Source organism: Candoia aspera, chromosome 5 (assembly GCF_035149785.1).
Source record: "Candoia aspera isolate rCanAsp1 chromosome 5, rCanAsp1.hap2, whole genome shotgun sequence".
Taxonomy (NCBI): Eukaryota; Metazoa; Chordata; class Lepidosauria; order Squamata; family Boidae; genus Candoia; species Candoia aspera.
The window spans coordinates 67,993,182-68,019,557 of NC_086157.1; the positions used below are offsets into that span (position 1 = coordinate 67,993,182).

The following is a 26,376-nucleotide window of genomic DNA, read 5'->3' on the forward strand; positions in this document are numbered from 1 at the left end:
ACAAAATGAATGAAAACCAATAAAACTTTTTAATTTCATTAAAAAGATTTTACCTTACAACAGGGCTTAAGGAAAGCACCACCACTATCATTGATAGGTGTATTATTGGATAAAACTCATTCTGGGATAAAGTATAAATGAGGAGTTAATAGTTTTAGCTATTCATAAATGGCTGCTAACATGGCACTAAAGCAATCATTCTATCACTCTGCTGTTTAGCAAAAATAATAATAATAATAATAATAATAATAATAATAATAAATATATATATATATATATGCTGCCCAACTCCCAGTGAGAAAAACATAAAACAAAAAACAAAAACAGCACAAGACAAAGGAACAATGATGGCAAAGAAAATAAACCCAGATGGGAACAGAAAGAACAAAAGAAATGGGCATCAATTGTTCTCTCCAAAGGCTTGGGCAAAGGGCCAGGTCTTTAAGGCCCTTTGAAATATGTGGAATGAAATAACATTCTTTTTAACTGCAAGATATTACCTGGTCCTGTATTATTAAATGTGACAGGACCTGATACTTTCTGGCCCTTGCCTTTAAAAATAGTGCTACAAATGATCCATGATCCCTCACTTCCAGGAGTAAGCATTGCTGAAAAATATGTGTGTTTGTGTCTGTGGGTATGTATACCCTATGAGGAAGCATTTATTTCCCAGGATATGGCACTGAGAAGTAAGATGACTGGAAATTGTGAAAACATGCATTTTTATACTACTAAAACAGCAATGAAAACTATTTTCAGCTACCCCAAAAGTTAAGCCTTTTATATTTGGGCTGCAAAAATACTGGGTACTATGAAAAGACAGCAAAGAGTTGGAGTATTATATATCTCTTTGCTTTCATCTAATACTGATTTTTGCACACTAGATGAGGTAGCTCTACATGAAACAGAGTATCTTCATCAGTTCTTTCCTCAAATTATCATTCTAGCTCACATTTCAAATTGAGCCAGTGCCTCTATTTTTTGCTTGGATCTAGTTATCATATCTTGGGTTCTAATAAAAGCAATCATATAATCCTATTAACCTCTTATATCGATTCTGGTACATGAAAGTGTGTTGGATTGATAGAATATTCAACATTTATCAGAACAAGGAATCTAGATTAGAACAGTTTCATGTAATTTCTTATTTATCTACATTTCTTTAATATTTGAAATATGGGAAATATCTAAGAGAAATGTAATAAACACCTTTATTCCTAAACAAGTATCAGCTTCTTGTAAGTACTTTGTGAATAGGAAGGCAAATGGGATAATCTTGGAAGCCAAAAGTTAATTTATTAACTAGGTGTGCATCATAAAATAAAATACTTAGGGCCTTACTTACTCACCTCTGAATATTAAAATATGTATACCTATATTTTAAAGAATGCATCTTAGAGATATAAGAACAATTATTCCTGATGTTGTTAAAACATTAATTGGGAGTTGGTTGGATTCTTTGCTGGCTCCATCAGTACTGATCACATTATGCATTGCAGAAGCTTTCTACAGAATATTAAAATGTGAACTTTTTCTCATGATGCAACTAATATATTCAAAGTGTTTCATCACTAAAAATGGAATCCAAGGGTGGTAATTCTTCAGATTACTTTCAACCTTACATTTCATTACAATACAGATACAAGTAAATCAAGAATGATTGAATGTAGTTATCTACATTATAAAGGCTATACTAGGCTAAGTTTTCCATTTTAAATACAATCAATTGAATATCTGTATTACTCCTCTGAAGTGTTGCCAGACACGTGATTAAAGAATGACCTCATGCCATAAAGGTAAATGAATCTTAACAAGCCATATGAAATGTAACTAATGTAGTTATTCATATTTGTCTATCTTAAGAATTTGCAATATTTGTTAACAGCAACAGCAATACTAGTCAGGCTTGTGCTAACATATTCTATGATACTTGTATGATTTTATATCATAAACTGGGCTGCTCCCATCCTTGTAAAGGCCATCAGTTCCTCTCTCTTCAGAACTATTTTGTTGCATATGTATCAGGTCTCTGCACTGTCTCAGCTACATCACTGCTGGAATATCACTGCTCAATAACAGAACACATTATTCATAGCCAAGCAGTTTAGTTTAAATACAAGTACTTTTTTTAGTTCAACAGGGTTGAGGAAATAATAAAACTACAACTTTCATCTTATATTTACCTCTCTAAGGATGCAGTGTGGTTCAATAGAATAATAGACTAATATATATGGACATGAAGCAATAAACCTGGAAAAATTTTCAAATATATGATGCCTATGCTCACAAATGATTTTTTAAAAATCTATATTTTGTTCAGTTCTACAGTGTATTACAAGCATTATAGATTTTGTTTCACAGAAACAAACAGAAATGTGAGTCCCTTAATAAACATATGGTAGCTATAATATTGATGTCACAGCAAGTAGCAGCATCTAAGCAACATTGGCTAATTTTAGAAATTGTTCAGACTGAATTAATAGTTGGAGAAGAAACCCTTAAGAAATTCAAGAACTATAGGCTAGACTGGACAGTTAAAAAAAATTCTGGAAGTAAGCAATGACTTCCATATTGCTACTAAGAAATACAAATGGATGTGACAATAAAATGTTTGGGAATGGAGCTTGACTTGAAGGAGTCTTTGACTTTATAATGCTGGTAGCAGTTCTAAGTAATTTAATATATAATTTGAGTTTTGCATATATTTAAATTAAAAGGAATATGTGAAACTATACTGTATATAGTTCAATTTTGATAAACTACAGTTCTCAATATTAAAGTCAGCATACATGTTTATTTTAGTATAATAATGCATATTGTATTACATCCATATGATCAGTGTATTTTGTCTTAAATATATTATGCTTGTGACATATAGTTCCTATCATAGTCCATGGGGAAAAGAGAATTAGCTGTAATATAGATACAATAAAAGCTAACAGGGCAAAATAGAATATTGCTATTAAATTGGGCTGTCACACAGTTGAAAGGGTAAGTAGGCTGCTCATTCATTTTCATGAGAACTGATCAAGAATGTTTTCTAATTGTAATCCTTTTACAAAAACTTACTCTCTAGTTGCCATAAATTTGGAAACATTAGATGTAAGGCAGGAATAAATAATTTGATGGCCCTTAAAAGTTTGATTCCCAACTTACACTACATGACCAGTGGAAAGAGATTATGGGACAGATCTCCAAAACATCTGGAGGGTTGGTATAAGCCTATCACTGGTTTACCCCAGTAGTACTGAAATCAGTAAGAGTTGTGTTTGCATTTGTATTATAATGATTCAGAATGTTAAAAAGTACAAAAATTACATTTCACAAGCTATTTCAATCCATGATTTAAGTATATGTCATTTTGACTTAGGAGGAATTTAAAAACATCTCAGTGGAAAGCAGTTCTTGGACTGCATACGAATCTCAATTTATCATATCCTCAAACAATCACCCAAGAGATTGATCAGATTATCATCAATCCCCATTATAATAAGCGAACAAAAGACAGTGACATTGCTTTGATGCATCTCCAATTTAGAGTGAATTACACAGGTAACATAATTTTCTGCTATAGCTTTGCCTTTGTGTTATGAACAGATTTAGGTCGAAATCTAAAAGATATTTGAAAAATTACAATATAATTTCCATAATAATAAAAGTAATACTCCTACTAAATTTCTTTGGGGCTCATTTTTCAGCAAAACAATTTATGCAATATCATCATCAAAGACTGGAGATTGTAGCTATAACTGATTGTTTATTTCTTTCACACAGATTATATTCAGCCCATTTGCTTCCCAGAAAAAAATAAACAATTTTTGCCAGGAATTAAATGCTCTATTGCTGGCTGGGGAAGAACCACACATCAAGGTACGTCATTGTACTGTTAAAAAAACACTTACTGAAATTATGAGGATAATTATGTCTCTTCATATTATTATATTTTCCTGATGCAATCACTACAAGTTAACTTAGAGTATAAAAGCATTTCACTTTCAGATGTATCAGCTGTCATAACATTAGATTACATTTTATGAAACAGATCCATTAAGTGTGGCATTAATTTTCGATCCAAACATAATGGGTGGGAAAATGTACTGTATATAGTTATTAAAAAACAAACAAACATTGATATGTCTTTTAAAAAGTTACCTAAAGCATTACATTGAAAGTACAAAAACACTTGTTGACATCCTGCATAATTAAATGATAAACTAATCATAAAGAGGTAAAAATTCCAGCAGACAAAAAAAACAGCAGTTTTTATGATTAAATCCAAGATGAAGGTAGATAGGATTAAAACAGACATTACCATAGAAAATTTATTTTTATTTTAATAAAGGCATCTTGAATAACCAGTATTAAGTGGACTGCATAAAGAATACATACTACTGACAATAAATTAAATTTAGACTAGAAAGACATTTCAAATAATGGAAACCACCAATGAAAAGTCCTTATTCATAATTGCAAGTCATTACACTGCACTTAGCCAAGGAACATGGAACATGGCCTTGAACTATGCAAGTAGATTGCAGAAAACATATGGAAACATAAAGGCATATAGAAAAACATACAGAAAGGCAATCCTTTGTATAGCCAACTGGCTTTAAATTTAGTAAACAAACAAACAAAAAATCTAGCAAAAAATGCAGCTAAACAGTTAAAACTGCTTGCTGAATAGTGCAATGCATTAGAATAGCTGCAGTTCCTTGGGATTTGCAGTTAATATGCATATATTTATTTAGCAGTTGCAAAGCACGGAAACTTTTCTAAATTGGGATCAATGAAATCAGACTACAGCATAATACGAAAAATACACATAATGTCACTTAGGTCCCAAGCCATCAAGTTCACCATGCACAAGAAATGTCTTTTGCAGAACAATATTTAAAGGTACCAATAAATAAGGGAAGAACAAAGCATCATGCAGCATTTTCAAGACTAGCAGATTTATTATGGCATAAATGGTAATGGACTAGAGCCTACCTCATTAAAGGAATACAGTGATGCACAAAATGTTGTGCTCAGTTACTACACACATGGGTGCAGACAGTAAAAATTATAAACAGCGTATCTAAACCATAATCAATCTGTTCATTTTTAGGATGCCACAACCATCAGCTATTGCATTCCTCCAGCCAGAGCGTACTTACGTCAGAGGCACCAAATGCCAGGGCTCTTGTAAAGTAAAGCAGAAGTGCTGGCAGAAAGACATTTCTTTCTCCCTTCTTGCTGGATTGTGTTAGTATGGTGATTATGATTCTCTGTCACTATAAATTCAAAGGCCAACCATGTAGGTCAGGGATAGAATGTCATACCACCTAATCCAGCACTTTTTTTTACAACCACCATTTTTTTATGTTGAGAAGCAAAAATAGATAGATGGGAAGGAGAAATGTTTGCTGGAGCAAGTTGAAAGATAGCAAACTGTAAGAGGTTGTTGCCCACACCATTCTGTGAGCTCTCACAAATCTGCTCCTATAATCCATTATGGATTTGTTTACTGCATACTTTACATGTTTACTTCCGTACTGCATAACACAGCACTTGAAGCCACAGAGAGTGCTGCTAATAGGGCTGTGCATATCTATAAAGGGACACTTCACTTGGCAAAAGTACAAGTAAATCATTCCCTCAAAGCTGCTTGAACCCCCTTGCTTCTAGGAAGAAAGCCTCTCTTTTGAGTCTTCTCTGGCCATTGTAGTCTTGAGAGGAAGCCTGCATAAAAGCTTCATTGAATGCTCCCAGGCAGCTACTGAAAGTGCTGCTTGGAGGCATGCACAGATACCTTTTCCATCTCTTGTAAATGCAAATTGAGCTGGAAGGTGAAAACCACATTGGTAAGAGAGCCACATCGCTTCCATGAGATGTAGCTTTGGTCAATGAGAATCCAATGGGCTTACTGTGGAAATAAGTCATATTGGAATGAATAAATATATTATTTGACTTACTTGTTGTGTATCATGTTATCAGCTACATCAACGCACACGCTTCTGGTTTTAAAATAGGTTCAGTCGCAAGTGTATTGCAAGAAGCAGAAGTTCCTCTTATAACACTTCAGAAATGCAAGCAACTGATGCCAGAGTACAATATTACTGAAAACATGATATGTGCTGGGTATGACGAAGGAGGAATTGATTCCTGTCAGGTAAATGGTAACAGTGTTTGTATTGTTACAGTATAGCTAATTAATAAATGATTCATCATTTGTTTTTCTGATTCTTTTTTATGATGCAAACTACCAATGAAATAAAAAGTAAAGATGTGAGGGATGCTGTTTATCATAATCACATCACTGCTGTCATTCTGCTTTTGTTTACTACTGAATGAATTAGTCTGGAGAAACTACGCTGAACATTTAGAACTCCATCCATCAAGGAAACATAAAACAATCCTTCCTGCAAGCTGGGTGCTGCTATCAAAGCCAGCGTAATTTATATTATGCTCAGCAAACTAAGAGCTTTTCCACGTGACAACCTTAAGGTGTTCTGGCGGTTACCAATTGATGGATTCCCCTGCTCTTTAATATTTCCATATACATTTGGAAAGGAAGCCCCAGTCACTTTCTGGTCCATGGGGAGGTCTTTGAAGTCATGTAGACCTTACATATGAGTCCTGCTACCTTGATCCACTGCCACCACCTGCTCCTTATACTTAAGACCTTTCCACCTGGCATACCTACAAGTTTGGCAGCAAGAAAAAATATTACTGTTCTTCTGAACATTTGGGCTAAAAGGAGAAACTAGCAGCACTATTGTCAATTTAACAAGGGAGAGATGGAGGGAAGGTTCATTCAAAATTTCACTGGTCCATCAAACAACCTGTTCAAAAAAAGTCCAGTCTACTATTGAAATCCAATAGCTCACTAGTTCTCCTTGACCAGCTATAATTTGTACTCCAAAAATTATCAGAAATATAAATACCCATGTAATCCCTGCATTATAAAGCATGGGGGGGGGGTTCAGTCTTCTGTGGGCATGTTCTGCTCCTCAGATGCAGACTTCCCGAAAATAGCCATGGAGGGCAGTAACCAGAGGGAATGAGGCATGCCACCATCTCTGTAAGCAACTAACAGAGGTACATAAATTGCACTGATTGAAGTACAGCAAAGAAACTGCATGGCTAGGCTCATACAGGCACAAGTGAGAAAACACCACTTTTGGAATAGAACAACAAAGCATGGTTGCAGGATGCCTCAGTGCCAGGAGTGTACAAGCCGAGGGTGTTACTTAAGGCCCTCTCAGTGTGACTACTGAAGCATTGCCTGCCCATGGTTAGCAGGTTGGTTGCAGGAGCCCTATGAAAGACATTTCTTTCTTCAATACTTACATAAGCATTGTGACACACCTTTTACACAGGCTCAGTATGTTTCATTTAAACTTATGGCGCATAGAGAAGCTTGCAAAAATACTGTATATAAAACTGACAGTCATCTTATTAAACAGTTAAGGTCATAGCTGTAATGTTGTCAGCAATATCAATATTTTAATTTATCTTTGTCATTTCAGGGAGATTCTGGTGGGCCTCTTATGTGTCAAGAGAATAAAAACTGGTTTCTGGCTGGTGTAACATCCTTTGGCTACAAGTGTGCACTGCCACATCGTCCTGGAATTTATGTGGATGTTTTGAAATTTGTGGACTGGATAAAATATAACATTAATTATTATAATTAAAAAAACTAGAAATATTGGAGGACTCAAAAGGAAGGGATGTGAGTGTAGTGTCCATACTATAACATTTGATATACCAGGCAAAAATTAATTCAAATTATGTTCAAGTTTGTCTTTGAAGTGAACTGAACAAGTTCTTGAAGTTTCACTAACTGACAATTACACAGCACTTCAACATTTTTCTTCAACCTATTCTCTTAAGGCCTGAATAGGAAAAGGGAAGATGATCTAGGATAAAATAATGATTGGTTGAAATTACAACCCTCAGTAGAATTGTGCCTTTAAAACTTACTGAGAAGAGCAGACTTCATAAGCTTTCCAAGACAGAAGACACCATGAATGAAACTCTTATGGCTTTCAAGGTGCAGAGTCCTCTGGAGATGGGTGGCCAATAAATTTAAATAAAATAATAATAAAAATAAAAATATTTTTTATGTTGTAACAGATTCTTAAATGGCTTTCTTTATATGGTAATGTGATACCAGTATATAAGTTTATATGTCATTACTAAGGTTCCAGTCAGAAACCTCAGTCATATATCTCCTTGCTCATTTCCTATTAACTCTGTTTATTAGGAAGAAGTCAATGTAAAGTGTATGTCAATTTATACAAAAAATCAGGATACTGATTAGCAGTACATATGATTTCCCATATCTAGTCAAGTGAACTAGAAAATACTATGGATCAAATCATTCAAACCAAGTAGGCAACTTTCTATTCTCATGTTAATTGATTTTAGATTTTTTCTTGCAGTGTTATAGAACAACCAATTACATTGCATTTACTATAAAAATGGAAGTCATTGAAAAATAACTCATAGCTATAAAGACCAACTTTCTACTGCAATCAATAGGATATGCTTTTATAATGCTATTTCTGTGAAATCACATTATGTGTGTACATATTTCATTCCTTATTTTAAATCAGACCATGAGAATGTGTTCAAGACATTTTTGTATTTTTAAATGAAATAAAATTAATCTGAATTCAGATAAGAAATATTACAAATTCAGAACTGACAACAGCTAAAATTATGAATGTAATGAGTAAAGTTTCAGCTTGTTAATAAAACAGTATCAATAATCACTATGCTTTTACCTTTAATACCCACAGTAGTCTTAAAATTATGAAATTATTACTTGATTAGGACAAATTAACCATTCTGCATGTAGCTTAGCATTGAATTTATAACCCATATTTCTCAGTTTGTTTGTTTCTTAATACAAACAATTATCAACTTTTATCTTGAAAACTGCAGGGGATGAAGTAACTATCACACATCAGGTCTCACAAACCCTCATTTATATACTGTATCTGATACTATCTAAATACAATTGTTTTCAACACAAGCAATTATCATATACATATGCAAATCACTGAATGTTAGAACAGAAATGTGAGAATGGATCTACAGTAATAGGTATGCATTACTCTCAGTCCCACTACTGCTAATGTACAAGTAGAAGCTTCTTGTTTCCGTTAGTCAGGGAGACAGAAAAATCCCAGCATCACTTTCTTCTTTTCTCTAAGGAAATAACTAGTATAATAGCATCAAACTCAACTTTTGGTGATTTCATAGATATCTCTATGTCGTTTTCTTGGCAGCAATATGGAAGCAATTTGCAACTGTCTTCTTTGGGGGGAGGTATTTTTTTTACTTCCAAGTCTAGCTTATATTTCCTGGTAGTCTTTAATTTAAACAGAATCATTAGGATAAGGAATATTTCTCAATAGCTGCATATGCAAAAATTAGGCATCCTTGATCAAATTGTCTGCTTCAATGAATTCCTAAGTGAACAGAAGCTGACACAACCTCTGTATGGTACAAAGTTGAAAATGGTATATTTCGCAAAACTGAATGCACATTTAGTATTTGTGTGCTGTTGTTTACAGATTCAGAATATGGAAAGAGCGAATGCAGCAAGTGGAAACGTTTGTATGTCCTTTCATTCACTTCTTTGTAGCACATCTTTTGGCAGATATAACAGCTTTAAAATATTTCCTATAATCATCTCAGAGCCTTTCTACTCTTGTTTTGGGATCTTTCCCCAGTTTTCCTTGCATAAGTCTTCTAGTTCAGACAAAATTTATTCACTGCATGTTTGAAATCTCCCCACAAATTTTCAATAATTTGACAGTAAAGCCCATTCAAAACCTTTCTTTTTCTTTCCTGTAGGTAATTTGTGGTGGCTTGGAGATATATTTTTGGTCATTGTTTTGATGAAATGTCCAACCTGTTTTCTGCTTAAATTTCATAAATAACAATGGGACATTGGGGTATGTTGATATTTGGATGAATCTATTTTTCTATCCACTCACACAGTATTTCCTGTGTTACTGGTGGTCATGTGAATCCAAAACATTATAGAGCCATCTCCATGTTCAACAGCTGGCAGAGTTTTCTTCAAAATCTTTTCTTCTTCCTCTTCTTCCTCTTCTTCTGTATTGTATTGGTTTGTAGCCAAATAGTAAATTTGTTTTGTTTAATCAGTTCAAAGCACTTTGTTCCAAAATATTTAAGTCTTATTAAGGTTTCCTTTTCCATACTATATACAGTAACTTTTGTAATAGAGTTGAAAACTACTTCCTCTAACAACTGTTTCATACATATCACCATTGTGTAAGCAATGCTGTACTGAGGATCTGTTTTGCAGATCTGAGCAGTTTTGAGGCAGTTCACAAATATTTTTCTTGGTCTTCAAACTTGGTCTTCTGAAAAGCAAATAGGAACAAAAATTCCAAAAGAATAGAAAGACTCTTAGCTGGCTATAGGAAATATTTGGAAGCTGCTATTTGGATCAAAGGAGATATTACAAGGTAGGTATTCAAACCTTTGAACTGCCATTTTCATTGTTTTCTCATTTTGAATCTATTAAAAAAACCTGCACATTCAAGTATGCAAAAAGTTATGTTTAACTTGGTACTATACAGAAGTGGTGTCAGCTTCTGTCACTCAGGGATACAGTTATACAATTTGACCAGGAGTGCCTAAACTTTTTTATGTAACTGCATTGTTGTTCTACCAGCCTTATTCCACAAACAGTAAAGCACCCATGAAACAGGAGGGAGGGAGGGAGGGAGGGAGGGAGGGCAGGCAGTCCATGACAGTCTTTATGTCTTATACCTGTGCTGTTCAGGATTTCTTAAGAGTCAGTGATATAGCATTTCTGTTGGCCTCAGAGTGACTTCTCTTTTCCAGGATTTAAAAAAAACAAAACAGAACCAGATACCAATATCTGGTATATAGATATCTTGTTATATCTATAACAAGATGTCAACTGTACATTTCTGTCATTGCTTGTTCCAACAGTAAAGTATACATAGGAAAATGTACTTTCTCTTTCATCTTGCTTTCAGGAAATTGAGTGTACTAATTATACTATTTTTGTACTAATCAATATGACCTGAGTAGAATAATTTGTGCTAACTTTGGACAACCATTATCAAAAAGTAGATGGTAGCAAAGAATAATCAAGTACTGTGCATCATTTTCCTTGCCTTAAAAAAAAAATCTTATCACTCAGATGAATAGTACTGACAAATTTCTTTACGTATACTGTATGGAACGACAATAAACTCACGTTCTGGTGTAGAATTTTTTATGCAAAGATAGATTATCTTATTACACCATAAATTCATATTAGCTGGAACTACAGTCCATCCATTAGTGAGAAATAAAACAATATATGAGAAATTAATAATGGAAATAAATGTTAAAAGTTAAATTAGAAATACTTGTTCTATAACTGACACATGGAATAAATTCAAAATGTTCTGTCCATCTTATTAGTATCTGTAGCCAAGTTATTTTCCTTAGCAAAATAATCATATTTTTATTTTCTTTTAGAGAGCTATGTTTGGTATGGAATTAAAAACCAAAAACTGCATGTATAAAAAAATTATCAGAGCAATTGCCTCAAGGGGGAGCTTCCAGTTCATTCTGCTGATCGGTTGCAATTTCAAGCCATTCCAAACAAATATTTGACAAGACAATCAAAGAGATCCTGAAAAGTGTAATTCCTGCTTCCTTTTCAGCCAGTTCTCTTATACCTCCAGGTTACTGTCCTTTCTTGGGTTCTTAGAAATCCACAGTGTTGACTGATTGGGACTGGTTTTTGTTCTTCCTTTACTGGAAAATTAAAAACACAGTGCAGGGGGAAAAAATGGTTCACACCTTTTCACATATTCAGTTAAGAACTCTGCAATGAAGGATGGTGGTCAAAGTTATATTGTAAAGATACATGAACATTTGTGTTACTAATATTGCTTCATTTACCATTGTTCAAAAACACCATATACATATAGCTGAAAACTGATCTTAGACTCAAGGAAGCATTTTCTGAGAAGAAGCCAAGCAGCCTATAAGTCCTGTGCAATATCAGTTTAACCCTCAAGGTCTGTACTGGTTGGCTTACCAATAACTTAGTGCCAACTGAGTTTTTATAAATAACTTCTGCATTAGTGTATTAGCAAGAAGAAAACAGCAACAAAACAGGAGCTGGGGAAAAGGCTAATAGTTAGGTTAATATGGGAACTCTTTTTCCACTGGTATGAACACAAATATAAGTGAGTGGCCAGGTAAATGCTTGAGGTCCTTCTAACCCAATGGCTTTCAATTCAGTGTTTCCCAACCTGAAGAATTCCCACATATGTGGAATTCTACTCCTAAATTTCTCTGCAATGGCCATGATGTCTTGGGAATTTGCACATCTGGAAATTGCTCAGGTTGGGACACACTGCTATAAGACAAGACAATATCAATCTGCAGTACATATTGGCAGAAATAACTCACCATCTTAATGCCAAATCCTAAACCAAGAATGCAAGTTTTTTGAGAATGAGGGCTGCATTTGACTTTTGAATGATGTGCTATGGACTATGTTCTCCAAAGGAGGCCAGGGCAAAAAATAACATGTATTACTCTTTGAGCATTTAATACTTTTACTTCTTTCCCATTAACAATTGCATCTGGGTGGCAACTTTTTATAGGCTGCAATTATACACCTTTTGGATGATGATGATGATGATGATGATAGTTCATCTGATTTACTTCCCATTTTTTTGTGAAAAGGCATTCAAAGTGGCTGTTTTAAATATTACAGCAGCATGGAAGGAAGACAGAGAGAGTTATTAACATTGCTGCTGATTTTAAAGGATGTTCTCTGAACAAATGTGGTAAGAACATATTCCCCAAACTATGTGGGCAGCATGAACACTACTACCTTTCCATGAGCTTATACAAGTTATCATAATTTCAAGACCTTCAGAGCTGAAAGTAAGTAATCAATGATTTTAAATTTTCAAGAAGAACACTGGGTAGCCTAGGCACTGACATTCTATCTTCCAAATATAATCAAAAGATGACCTTAGAAACTGAGAAATGTACCAAGTTAGAATCTAAATGTTCTGTAAGGTATTCAGATGATAATGGAGATGAATCATTGAAGCAGTTTCTCCTGGCTTCCCTAGAAGAAAGAAAGGGAAAGCCTCTAAGTATGAATGGTTTGCCATAAAGCACAGGAGAAACGCTTGGCTCCTAAAGTGATGGATTACTATCTGCATGTCTTATATCCTGCTTTTGCTTTCCTCTTTATAACCAAAATGTACTTCAGTACTCCTAACCGACTGCTCTCTAGATATTGGACTTAACTGCCATAATTCCTTACCAACATGCCTCACACATTTGGAAGGCAACAGGGAATTGTTTGCTGTATTTTCTGGAGGAAAGACAAACAAGAGGGTTTTTCTCTGGAGCACATTACAAAGTTGACTAAAATTGCAACTTTGTATCAACTTCTTCCTCTCATAGCATTTCAGTAGTCCTCCTGTATTTCTTGCCCATATTTCCAACTATACATTATACATCCCCCTGCTCAGTGGCAGAGAGTAAGGCTGTTAGCTTGTCTGGCACCAATTGTAAGCACTTACCATACAGTATGATTATTTATATGGCCCCTTCCCAAGCAGCACTGCCATTTTGTGGGACAGCATGCAAATTGATTAAATAAATACCTCAGAAGATGGTGGAAGAAAGCACTAACAAGACCTTTTGTGAGATTTTTGTAAGGACAAGTGGCTTTGATTTTGTTTGTTTGTTATAGGACAGAGCCACTTACTGTATATTTAATAGGTCCTGCACTGTCAAGAAAATTGGGAAATATTACAGTAAGGTTAGATTAAATATAATGAAAACAGGTGGATAGAAAGTTCCACACTGGAGTATTGTTCAATTCTTTTTTCTACACCAGTGGTATTAATAGCCATTCCCACTTCACAATACAAAATCTCCTTTGAGGGGAGATGGGCAGTGATAAATTTGATTAGATAGATAGATAGATAGATAGATAGATAGATAGATAGATAGAAAGAACAGTGACCATAATATTCCAAGAGTGGATGGAAAATCAACTGATCCAGCTTTGGAAAACAGCTTATATCATGGTTCCTTTGGATAATTCCAAAGCAGGAAATGCTATTGAGCATTATTACTCTTGTTTTTTTTTTATTCTATCATCTCTATCTATCTATCTCTTAAAATATTAGCTGTGTTTGAAAGCAGGGTAAATAACAATATATTCTGTTTCATACTACAGAACCTATATATTTTATTTTAATATTAGGCTGAAATGCTACTTTTCTAGTAATGCTATCATACAAAAGCAAGAAGCTCATCTACATTGGTTTAACATAGGAATAACATAATTCGATCTATGACAGGGCCAAAACTAACTCCCTCTATATATATTAAACTGTATATTTTATCTCTGAGTATGCAGCTACATTTTTAAATATATTCTTCTTTTACAGTGCATATACATGCAATATTATAGATGTCATTCAGTGTGACTAGCCTTACATTGCATGTGGACTGGACTTGAATATGAGTAAGTGGCTAATGTAAACATACATTCCAAAGTACATAATCAGAGATACTAATTGTCATGTTTGATAAGACAAAAAATTACCTTTTATGCAGCATCTGGAAACAGCAAGTCCCAAAAGCCACTAATATCAACAACAACAGTGGTATGGTTGGTATAACAACATAAATTAAATTAGGAATTAGACCTAAAAGAAAAAATAATGTTATCACACCTTTAAAATATATAAGGATTAGTTCTGTGTAATAAAAATAGTAAATATACAAATATTTTAGTTTACTTGGAGTGTAACACCATGCCAATAAGGGTCTCTGAAACCAGTGATTAACCATACATAACTAAATCTTTTAATCCTGAAATTTCTTCAGAGCCTCCGCAAGATGACCAATAATGGTAGTAGTGATTTTTTTCCATGTATATACAACCAAGAGAGAGTGGCAAAATGTACCTTAAAGTTGCTTATTTCAGCAATTCATCCATTGATGGGATCCAAAAAGTATAACCAAAATCTGAATGAAGTGTACCTCAGAACATATGCATCATTTTTTCATGAGCATAGTTCCATGGTTTACATGAAATTTATTTTGATGAACATTCAGATTCATATAGTCTGAACATTTTAGGCAGAGCACACATTTTAAAAGATAATGTTGTAGAAACAAATGTGGGGTTTTGATTGTTATGTATGGGACAGCTACAGACTGGGCCAACCTGAATTCAGTTTAATAAATAATGTTATTTAAATGCTATGCAGTATAGAATACTGTACATTAAGAATCTTGGAAAGAATCTGTTTCCTAAACACTTCATTTCTAATTCATGAATCCATTTTTATGCAAGACTTAAAACATGTATTCACCACCTTGAGTTATTTAAAAAAATAATAATAATAAAGGCGGGATAAAAATAAAATAAAAATAAAAAATAAAATCTTCATGTGCCTCAAATAATCCCTCTTATTTCTGACTCCCTTACCTGTAGCACTCATTCACTCTTTACCTTACTCCAGGTTTTGTCTTTTGATTCATTATTTATTCAGATTCAGATTAAATGAATCCCTCTGTTTACTGACCCATTGTTTTCAGTAGTTGTCCCTTTGCCATCCCCCCACCTATTCCTGCTCCCCTCCCTGATTTCATTCCAGTTCTTCCTTCTTCTTTTTTCCTCTCTGCACATTTAGATGCATGCCGGCCATAAGGGGTTGGGAAGCCTGCTGCAAGAGCTCCAACACACATGGGAGATGATAGTAATGGAGCACAGCAAGCCACACATGCAACTCTGCAGAAGTCTTCTCACTGTCATCAGAACATCGTTTATAATTTATTTTCACTTTACTGTGTTTAGTCCAGTTTAAGGGAAGATCAGTGCTGTCAACAACTACAAAACCACCCTCTGGCTTTCATATTTCTAACAGAGAGAGAAGAAAAGTAAGCATTATATCATCATTTTCTTAAACAATATGCACATAAGAAAGCTGCGTGGAAGACAAATTTCCTCTTCATTGCCCCCTTTTTTACATGGGAAGCTGGTGAAGCCGTTCACTAGAAAATGGGCTAGAACTGACCTCCATTATGTAGCAACCAAAGAACAGAGAGCTGGCTCATTCAAGGTATTCAGTTTAATGTATTCAATTTAGGCACCATCCAACTCCAAACTGAATATGGCAGTGTACAATAAAACCCAATGAAATAGAAAATACAATATAATAAAGTTATAAAAAGAAAAGGAATAAGAAAAGGAATAGAAAAGAAGAAGATAGTGAATCCACTAATAACATCCACACCCCCAACATATCCAAAAGAGTTTCCCTAACCCAAGACCTGTGAAAACAGCCAGGTCTTTAAGACTTTCTGGAATGCCAACAGGGTGGGAGCCCCATAAATATCAAGGGGAACATCATTCCAGAGAGCAGATGCCATGACAGAGAATACATACTCCCTGCATCCCAATCGATGACAAACTCTATTTGAAGGAATTCAGAGAACTCCAGCCCTGTCAGCTGGTACTGGCTGGGCAGACACATGGAAGATAGGTTGTCCCTCAGATAACCTATTCCATGTAGGGCTTTATTTATTTATTTATTTATTTATTTATTTAAAAGATTTGCATGGTTGCCCATCTTAAAACATAACTCTGGGCAGGTCATAACAGTTATGTAAAACCAAACACCATAAGCAGAAAGCAAAACCTGGCACTGCAACCAGTCTCCTTTGATGCAGTCAACACCACTATCTTCCAGCTCTGACTTCACACTAACTCAGTGCTTAAGGAAGAACCAGCTCTTTACAGATTTCTAGAAGGTTAGGAGAGTGTGGGTCTGCTGTATCTCAAAGGGGAAGGCTGTTCCACAGGGAAGGGGCTACCATGGAAAAGGCATGCTTCCTAGGTCCCACTAGATGGCAACATTCAAGAGAAGGGACCTGGAATGTACCTACTCTATTCAATTTTGTGGAACACCTCAGGAAAAGGCAGTCCCACAGATAGCCTGACCCCGTTCCATGTACGGCTTTAAATGTAATAACTAACATCTTGAATTGCACCCAGAAGCAAATTGGAAGTCAGTGCGGTTTGCACAACCAAGGTATAACATGGGTGGACCCAGGAGTGCCCAACACAACATGAACCACTGCATTCTGGACCAGTTGTAATTTGTGGGTAATCTTCAAGGGCAGCCCAATGTAGAGGACCTTGCAATGGTCCAATCAGGAAGTGACCAAGGTGTAAGTGACTATGAGCAAGGCCTCCCAGTCCAGGAATAGACACAATTGTGCACAAGTTGAATCTGTTGAAGGCCCCTTCTTGAATTGGAGCTGTAGGTAAAGAAAGACTCCCACATTGTGCACCAGGTCTGTCTAGGGAAGTGCAATCCCATCTAGAGTCAAAGATCACCAGAAATTTGGAGGCCAAAAACCCTCTATCTTGCCAAGGTTAAGTTGGAGCCAGTTGTTTTCCCCATCCAAAACTTCAGTGTTCATGCCCTGGGTCAGCACTGCAACAGCATCACCTGTCCAGCCCAGAAAAGAGATGTAGAAGTGGATATCATTGGCATACTGATGATACTGTATCTCATGCCATTGAATGACCTCCCCCAGTGATTTCATGTAAATGTTAAAGAGGAGCAGTGAAAGATCTGAACCCAGAGGCACCCCACATTGCAGGAGCCTAGGGCTAGAGACCTCCCCATCCTACCAGCACTGACTATAGGTCATAACCAGCAACTTGAATCATGCCTTGAATCATACTCATAACCAGTGCAGCTTTCAAAGCAGTGGTATCATAACAGCCTGTACCCATAACAGCCTGGACCAATTAAACAGCCTGGACCCACTGCATTCTGGACCAATTAAAGCTCCAAGTGGTCTTTAAGGACAGGCCCATGTAGAACATGTGGCAATAGTCAAGCCATGAGGTGGCAAGGGCATGAATGACTCTCTGAAGGGGCTCCTGATCCAAGAAAGGACATAACTGGCATACCAGGTGGAGTTGTGCTCCCCTTCCTGGCCACAGCTACTAATCTTGCTGCTTTCTTATTGATCCTGAATACTGTGTTAGAGTTGAGAGAGGCAAAACATTCAGCATGCAAGAACATGGCTTTAAACTCAATGGTACAAAACATAAAAGTTATCATTCCATGGAAATTCCAAGTTTCCATGAATATATAAGAGCAACTTTGACCAACCAGCATGCTCTTGTTGTCATGGCCAATGGAAGCATTTCACAAGCCACCATTTGTAAAAGCTAAACAAAGAAAAATGCTAATTGGGAAAATGCAATTTTCAAGAATTTGTTCATTTACCAACAGTTTATTTGATTTTGTTTTTGTCGCTGTCCATTTCTCCTGGATTCATTTATATTCAATTGGCATTTCCAGAAAATTATACCTGAAGTTGCTCTTCTGGCTGCAGTTTACTCTCTCTGTGAGTCCAATGATGTCTATCCCAAATTTATATCATTTTTCCTTAAAAATATTAATCTTAAATATTTTAAATTAATTAATTTATAATAAATAAATAAATATTTTTTTAAAATAATGCATATAACTGGTCTTTAGAAATAGCATTATGAAATGTGATCTAAGAATTGAATATATCAATTACCACTAGTTTCAGTAACGACCAATGGAAAATCATCTTCTGACTTGCTTGGATAATTAGGCTTCAAGGCTGGCACTGTTGCTTGCACTTCTGAAAAAGCAGTTTAAAAAAGAAAGTACAGTAAACCTGCCTTCTATGTCTCTGCATCTGCTTTTGTTATTGTACTTTGAAAAGGTAACAACACTCTATAGCTAATCATTTTTAAAAGTGAGGGTGTGTGATAAATTTTGGCTACAGGTTTTACTGCAACATTGGGATCTCATCTGGAATAAAAGTTACCAAAACTACAATATTCTAAAGGGTAGCCATATGCTATAAAACACACACTTGAATATTTTTCTGAACTGAAGTGATGGTTCAGCTGTTGCAACTTAGTCTGCTTTTTTAATCTATTGACTGTTTTGATTTCAAAAATAACTCAGATGTTATTATTAAAACACTGCAATTCAGTCCAAAATGTTCTTACCATGATGTGGATCTGTTCTGTCTCCTGATTCTTTTTCTGGGATGTCTTCTGTTAAACCAATAAACAACAATTGCAAAATGCATTATTTTCACTGTTTTATACATACAGTATCATAAAAAATAATTCATGTTTAATAAGTTTTTCAGTCTTTAGAACTAACCTCCCTCAGTCTGCTTTCATTTGGAAAAGCGGACTGAATACTCTTTCAGTTCATTTTCCAGATGAGTTGGACTTAATCTGCTATAACTTTCAAGCCTCATGAGGCACTAGATTTCAGAAGACTAGCTGAAACATGAATGTGAACCACTGTATTTCATGGAATGATATTTAAGGAAACTCAAAATCCAGAACTCTAAAAATTACTTTCTATTTTTATCCCATTCTTATTTCAAGGTCCATGTGATATATATGTATCCTGTTTTCACAGAATATCCAAAGGTAAAGATAGTGAATGACAAATTATATATAATAGAACAGAGTTATGGGATCATAAATGAAAAAAAAATATTCTTTTACACAAATATTCTATGAAGCACATTAATCTTACTTGGTTATTATTATGGAAATTGAGTGCATTTCCTGACCTGGTTATGAGACTACTTAGGTGAGCTTAACTGAGCTTCTATAGCTCAATAGTAGACCTATAAAAATCACTAGATTGCTAAATGATTTAGCATCTAAATGTTATCAGTATGGAAGATGCAGAAGACAAAACAATGACAGTAACAATATTTAACAGTAAACAATATTATTCAGGGATTACCTCCTTGGTTCTGAGTCCAGAGTACAAGGAAGGCACCACTTTTGATTCAACTTTACTTCAGAAGTAAAGATTGCATCAAGAACCTGTCTTATCATTCACTACCTGACTTATACTTGCAGATGAAATTGTGCTTCATGTTGCATCTGTCATCATTCCACTGATAAAGATAAGGCCCTCCTAAACCTGGATTTGCAGTTGGCTGGTGATACATCACAACACAAGCTTCACTCCCACAGGAAGGCTCATCGGTATACCAATTTCTATAACACAGAAATATAACAAATATTATAAGGCAGAATCAGAATGTAACTTTTGAATCTTTGTTATTCTGTTAAATGATTTTTCCTTCAGTTTTCCCAGAGTCCTTAGTTATCTAAGGAGCTGGGCTATGTGCAACTCCTTCATCAGATTTTCCCATGCCAAATATGCATAAATCAGAGCAAAATTCTACTGCAGCATCTGCACTAAAGTTTTACTTAAAAAAAAAAAAAAACCTAAATGGAAATTGTTGGCATCTAAACCCACAAAGGAAGGAAAAAATATAGTATAAGTAATTGTCTGTAAAAGTACTCTTTGGAAAGATTATTGAGTGACAGCACAGAATATGGGAAGAAATAAATAAGGTCTCCAAGATTCAGGAGGAAATGAGACCAAAGATTTCTCATTTTATAATGGGCTATTCCTCTATAGGTCATATTCCTATATATCCACCATTTGATGGGTATTTATTTATTTATTTTCTATCCCGCCTTTATCATTTTTATAAATAACTCAAGGTGGGGAACATACCTAATACTCCTTCCTCCTCCTATTTTCCCCACAACAACAACCCTGTGAGGTGGGTCGGACTGAGAGAATGTGACTGGCCCAAGGTCACCCAGCTGGCTTTCATGCCTAAGGTGGGACTAGAACTCATAGACTCCTGGTTTCTAGCCTGTTGCCTTAACCACTAGACCAGACTGCTCTATTACCTACCATCTCACTAACACAGTAATGAACTATATGTGAGCAGGACAGAATGGAAAAGAATGGTGTAAGGCCTATGGACAGAGATTAAACTCTATGCTCATATAGGGAGGCAATGGAAAAATAGAGTATAAAATCCATATCTGTCTGATAAAACCAAGATGATGCAAGAATGACAAAACATATGTTGCGACATCTCAACACAATCCCCAATGTTAGATGCTAGTGTAAGTCACAGGATTTGCATTGTGACATCATGATGTACAGTATGTTTCATCACTTGCTCTCAACCTCCAACAGATGCCTCTGATAAAAATGAAAGAGAAAGACAGACACAGAATAGGACACTTCTACCAACTCATGTAAAACACGGTAAATATTTAGTAATTATCATTTCACCAGTGAACATCATTTCACTAGTAAGCATCTGTTAATATATATTTATTATTTATTGCACAAGGTCTGTTTTTTAATCAGGAATTCTGAAGTGCCTAAAAATATGACAGTGTTGGCAAAAGCAAGATTGGCATTTAATGGTAGATGATTCTGTAATTAGTGGCAGATCAACAAGGAATTCTTATTCCCAGTTGTTTAACACTAGCAGTAATCATTTTTTAGCCTGTTACATTTGACTCTTATGATAAGGAAAATCAGAAAAACATATTTTTGTATACTATGCTGATACTAAAAACAAAGTTCTGTTCAGAGGTTAGGCTCAAAGCCACTTTTCTTATTTAATTCTAAAAATATTTACGTGCTTTCTAGTCACTATTTTGTTCCTAGCTCCACGTTTTCTACTGGAAACTTGCACCTGAATCTGTTGTGGTCTCTATTTCTAGCAGAAGTGTTTGGATAAAATATTAAGAGCATTTACCTGAAGAGGGAACTGCTTCCATCTGTCCATTTGTAAAGATCAGGGCAGGCACTAGAGGTCATTTGTCCCTCTCCATTTCTCCATAGACCAATCCAGAAGTCTCCATCAGAAATCCCAGGACCTGCTTTGGTGAGATTCTGCAGCATATGTTCTATTAGTTTCTGTTCTGCTTCACTTTCAAGGCTGAGAAGGACTCCATCGCCCATTTCACAGGCTTGGCGAGCCTCCTGAAAACCCACACGCCTAGACATGTCTTGGAAATAGGCTATCTTGTAGCAGGGATGTGCAGAGTCACCATAGCAAATCTTTTGACCTTAAAAAAAATCCCACAAAATAACACTGAATTAATTTTTTATTCATTTCCATAGATTTTAGCTAGGGTTTTTATTGGATAACTCATTTATGTTTAGACAATATCGTTTCCCCTGCTTCCTCTTTTTTATTATTAAAATGAAAATATATAATAAATAAATAAATAAATAAATAAATAAATATGTAAGCAAGGCAAGACACAATGCATGCATAATGTCCTTTGCTTGGTACTTTTGGAATTATCCATTTGGAAGGACTTTTATTCCACCCCAACATAGATGATATGAAGAGTTTTCTCCCCTTAATTTATTGCTCCCACATTAAATGTGATGAGCTGCTTATTTAGCTGAACTCAAGCAAGAATTTTAACACTAACCCTAGAAGGATTGTAGCAAAGTACAGCTATTGCAAATATAAATCCTAATAGTAGTTTTATAAATGGGAGAAGAATCATCGTTTGTGCATAGTAGGCATAAAACGATTCTGGAGAAAAGGAAGGGAAGGGAAGGGAAAGATGAATCCACTGGCTGTAGTGTGGTGTACTGATTTACAAAGAGACCACACTAAGGCTTCTTCGAGGAGGAAAAGCTGAGCAAAGCTTCGGCCCTGGCTGAATACTTTATAACTTTGAGATTGCAAAATCTAAGAGATTTCACCTTCAGATTCCACTGATTTCACATTCAGTGCTCTGCCTTTAGCCTTACTGGAAGGAAAATATCAACATGTTTCCTTTGCAGTCAGGTTCTGGACGTTATCCAAGAGGGGGTGAAACCAAGCGGGTGAAACCATTGTTATACTGTGATATACATACAAACAAACAAACATACATACATACATACATACAGACAGACAAGGCAAAATTCTCATTGGGTGCATGAAAATTAAAGTATTGGGAGTCCACTGGTTAGTTGTTGATGTGTTGTTTGAATCAACAAAATCAACAGATTCTGAAATAATTAAACAGGTGGCCAGGTTCCATCTGATAGGTAAAGGTAAAGGTTTCCCTCGACGTAAAGTCCAGTCGTGTCCAACTCTAGGGGGCGGTGCTCATCTCCGTTTCTAAGCCTTGGAGCTGGCGTTGTCATAGACACTTCCGGGTCATGTGGCCAGCATGACGACTCGGAACGCCGTTACCTTCCCGCCGAAGCGGTACCTATTGATCTGCTCACATTTGCATGTTTTCGAACTGCTAGGTGAGCAGGAGCTGGGACGAGCAACGGGAGCTCACCCCGCTGCGCGGTTTCGAACCACCGACCTTCCGATCGACAGCTCAGCGGTTTAACCCGCAGCGCCACCGCGTCCATCTGATACTGAAGCTATTAACAATGTTTTTTTTTTCTTTTTTCTACAAGTTAACTTAGAATTTGGAGGATAAGGGACCAACATGAAGCTGATCAACTTTTGAGTCAGATGGATATTCAGTTTTTATAAGCAGATAATACTGATATGCTGAAAGCTCCTCTATCGCTTGAGGAACTATTTGATTCTGTACAGTTGTTGCAAGATAGAAACACTCCTGGCCCAGACAGCTTTTCAGAGGAACTTTGCAAGGCATTTGTAGGTTTGCTGGATCTTGTACTTTTGGATGAATGTATTTTTGTAAAGAATCTTTTAATGATGAGAAACTGCCATCATTGTTTTATGAGGTATGTATAAAGTTGATATTAAAACCCAGTAAATATTCTAAAATTTGGGCTAGCTATAGGCCTATTTCATTAAATAAACTGTAATATATACTAAGATCTTAACTATCATATTAGCTAGGAAGTTGCGGGAGATTTTATCACATATAATTCACTCCTCCCACGCTGGGTTTATGCAAATCATCAGGCATCAGACATTTTATGTGTATTAATTGATATATTGGAGATAGCCGAAGATAGAATGGACTCTGCTGAATGTGTATCTTTAAATGAAGAAAAAAAGCCTTTGATTTTTTTTTTCAGATTTTTATAGCAAATGATGATTACATATGTCTTTCCACAGGATTTTGTTCATTGGATTGAGATTTATTATTTGCAACCCTATGCTTACTTCCCTTGGGTCTAACGTATCAACATAGCTATGTAAAGAGTTGAGTTTTGTGATCTCCACTGATCATATTAAATATCTGGGACATTATATTTCCCAAAACATTTCTAAATACTGTATGTGGAAATAAATATGCTGAAACTTTTAGAAAAGATTGAATTGAATGAACAGATGGGTTAGATTTCTGTTAAGCTTGTGGGGTAAAATTAATGCTATTAAAAGGAATATTGTTCCTCACTTGTTTTATAACCTCAGAGGTATCCCTATGTTAAGACCAAATAAATATTTTCTTCAGACTCATAGGTTACTTAGGAAATTTATCTGGAATAGTGATCCACCAAGATTCTTTTTAGCTAAACTGAGATTAACATTTGAGGAGGGTGGCTTTAATTTATCTGATCTGCAAAAATATTATCCATAAGTATATATGGATTGCAACTATAGTGGAATGTTACCTTTTATGGGCTGTGTTGGAAAGCTATTATCTATTTCCCTTGCGGTCATGGCAAGTTCTTGGAACAACATACACAAAAAAGCTATTTTATTTTCAGGAGGCTGTTTTATTGGAAAGTTTCAGCTTATTAATTATTACAAATTGATTGTGGATTGGGTGATAATGTAAATGAAAACATGACTTGTTTATTTAATTTATACACCGCCCATCTCAGTATAAAAGTGACTCTGGGTGGCTTACAAATAAAAAAAGTCATGAAAAACTACCAAGCTACCATTATAAAAATAGAAAACAAGAGAGAGAAGAAAAAAGAGGAAAACTAAAAGGTGGAGAGAGAATTCTCAAACCACCAACCACCCCAGGACTGCCTATCTCTCTTGGACCCCCAAGCTATTTGGCAGAGCCAGGTCTTGACACTCTTCCTGAAGGCCAGAAGAGTGGACGCCAACCTCACATCAGGGGGCAAGGTGTTCCATAGGGCAGGGGCAATGGCAGAAAAGGCTCTCCTGGACCCTACCAGTTGAAATTCTTTAGCCAATAGGGTCCATAACATGTCCTTCCTGCCAGACTGGGTGGGACGGATCAATGTGATTGGGACGAGATGGTTCCTCAGGTAACCTGGGCCCATGCCATGAAGGGCTTTAAAGGTCATAACCAATACCTTGAATTGGACCCAGAAGCACAATGGCACCCAATGCAGCTCACACAGCAGTGGTGTTACATGCACAGCCCTAGAGGCACCATAACTGCCCACACTGCAGCATTCTGCACCAGCTGCAGCTTCAGGATACTTTTCAAGGGTAGCCCCCTGTAAAGTGCATCGCAGTAGTCCATATGGGAGATGACCAGGGCATGAGTGACTGAGAAAAAGGCTTCCCAATCCAGGAAAGGGTGCAACTGAGCACAACACGAAATTGAGCAAAGGCCCCCCTAGCCACAACTGCCACCTGGTCCTCAAGGAGGAGTCATGAATCCAGGAGAACCCCCAAATTGCACACCAGGTTATACTTATGCTACTTATGCTTTCCTTCATAATTTTTCTATCAAAATTTTATCAAATCTATATACGGGATTTGAACCACTCTGTATTTGCTCCACCACTGAATGTTTTACATGTCACTACTTAACATTAAAAAGTCTCTCTTTCTCTCTCCCTGCTGCTTCCCCCCCCCTAAATAATAGAAATACAGTGATTCTATTTATACTTTGTGAGATTGATGTAACTTCGGGGGGGGGGGGGATGTTGATTTCCTTAGACACACCTCTCAACATTAGAGGTCCAGGAGGTGGTGCTACAGAATTTTATTTTCATTACCTTTTTTCTTTTGCTTTTGCTATTAAGGCACTTAGCTGTAGAGGTCATCTCTCACACACACCTGAGTTAAGCTGTAATATGCCACTGGGGCATCCCTCTGGAAGATAAGTGGTGGGAACAGTAATTACCCAGCTGCTACATGAAAATAAGAGGCAGAGCTAGTGTGTGTATGCTGAGAAGTCTTCTGGGAGGGGAGATGGCATTTAACTTTTTAATTCTAGGGGCTCAACTGTGCTGCTACCTAAACCAAAATGTGGTAATAGTGATACAAGCCCTTCTCAGTTAAGTAACTAAGCCTTTAGCCATATTATATTTCCAGCATAATTAAGTTATTATCTAGCCCTTTTCAAACATTATCTGGGGTATCCAATAAATGTGAAAAGTAATCTTTTGTTAAATTAGTCTTATATTAAGATAATAACATATTTAATAAGACACATAGCCATCTTTGAGCAGGATCTGTCAGTCCAAGAGAACCCCCAAATTGCACACCAGTTCTGAATGGGGATGTACTGACCATCCAGAATCAAAGATGGAGAACTCCAGC

The 26,376-nt window shown here is 35.9% G+C and overlaps 2 protein-coding genes across 2 annotated transcripts in view; one reads left to right on the forward strand and one right to left on the reverse strand.

Moving 5' to 3' along the window:
* TMPRSS15 (transmembrane serine protease 15) overlaps positions 1-8,094 on the forward strand; it is a 73,321-nt gene extending 65,227 nt beyond the window's left edge. Inside the window, exons 23-26 of the mRNA XM_063305472.1 lie at positions 3,371-3,552; positions 3,775-3,870; positions 6,012-6,151; positions 7,512-8,094. Coding sequence (XP_063161542.1) covers positions 3,371-3,552; positions 3,775-3,870; positions 6,012-6,151; positions 7,512-7,676 — 583 coding nt within the window. The 3' untranslated portion in view covers positions 7,677-8,094. The remainder of the gene's footprint in view (positions 1-3,370; positions 3,553-3,774; positions 3,871-6,011; positions 6,152-7,511) is intronic.
* A 3,287-nt stretch (positions 8,095-11,381) lies between these two features.
* On the reverse strand, positions 11,382-25,877 carry CHODL (chondrolectin). Its single transcript, XM_063304712.1, has 8 exons — positions 25,830-25,877; positions 25,413-25,467; positions 21,718-22,030; positions 19,980-20,137; positions 19,115-19,162; positions 18,652-18,738; positions 14,639-14,741; positions 11,382-11,802 (listed from the first exon to the last, which is right to left on the reverse strand). The coding sequence occupies exons 1-8, from the start codon at positions 25,875-25,877 to the stop codon at positions 11,718-11,720; spliced, it is 897 nt and encodes a 298-aa protein (XP_063160782.1). The 3' UTR covers positions 11,382-11,717.
* Positions 25,878-26,376: the final 499 nt, after the last annotated feature.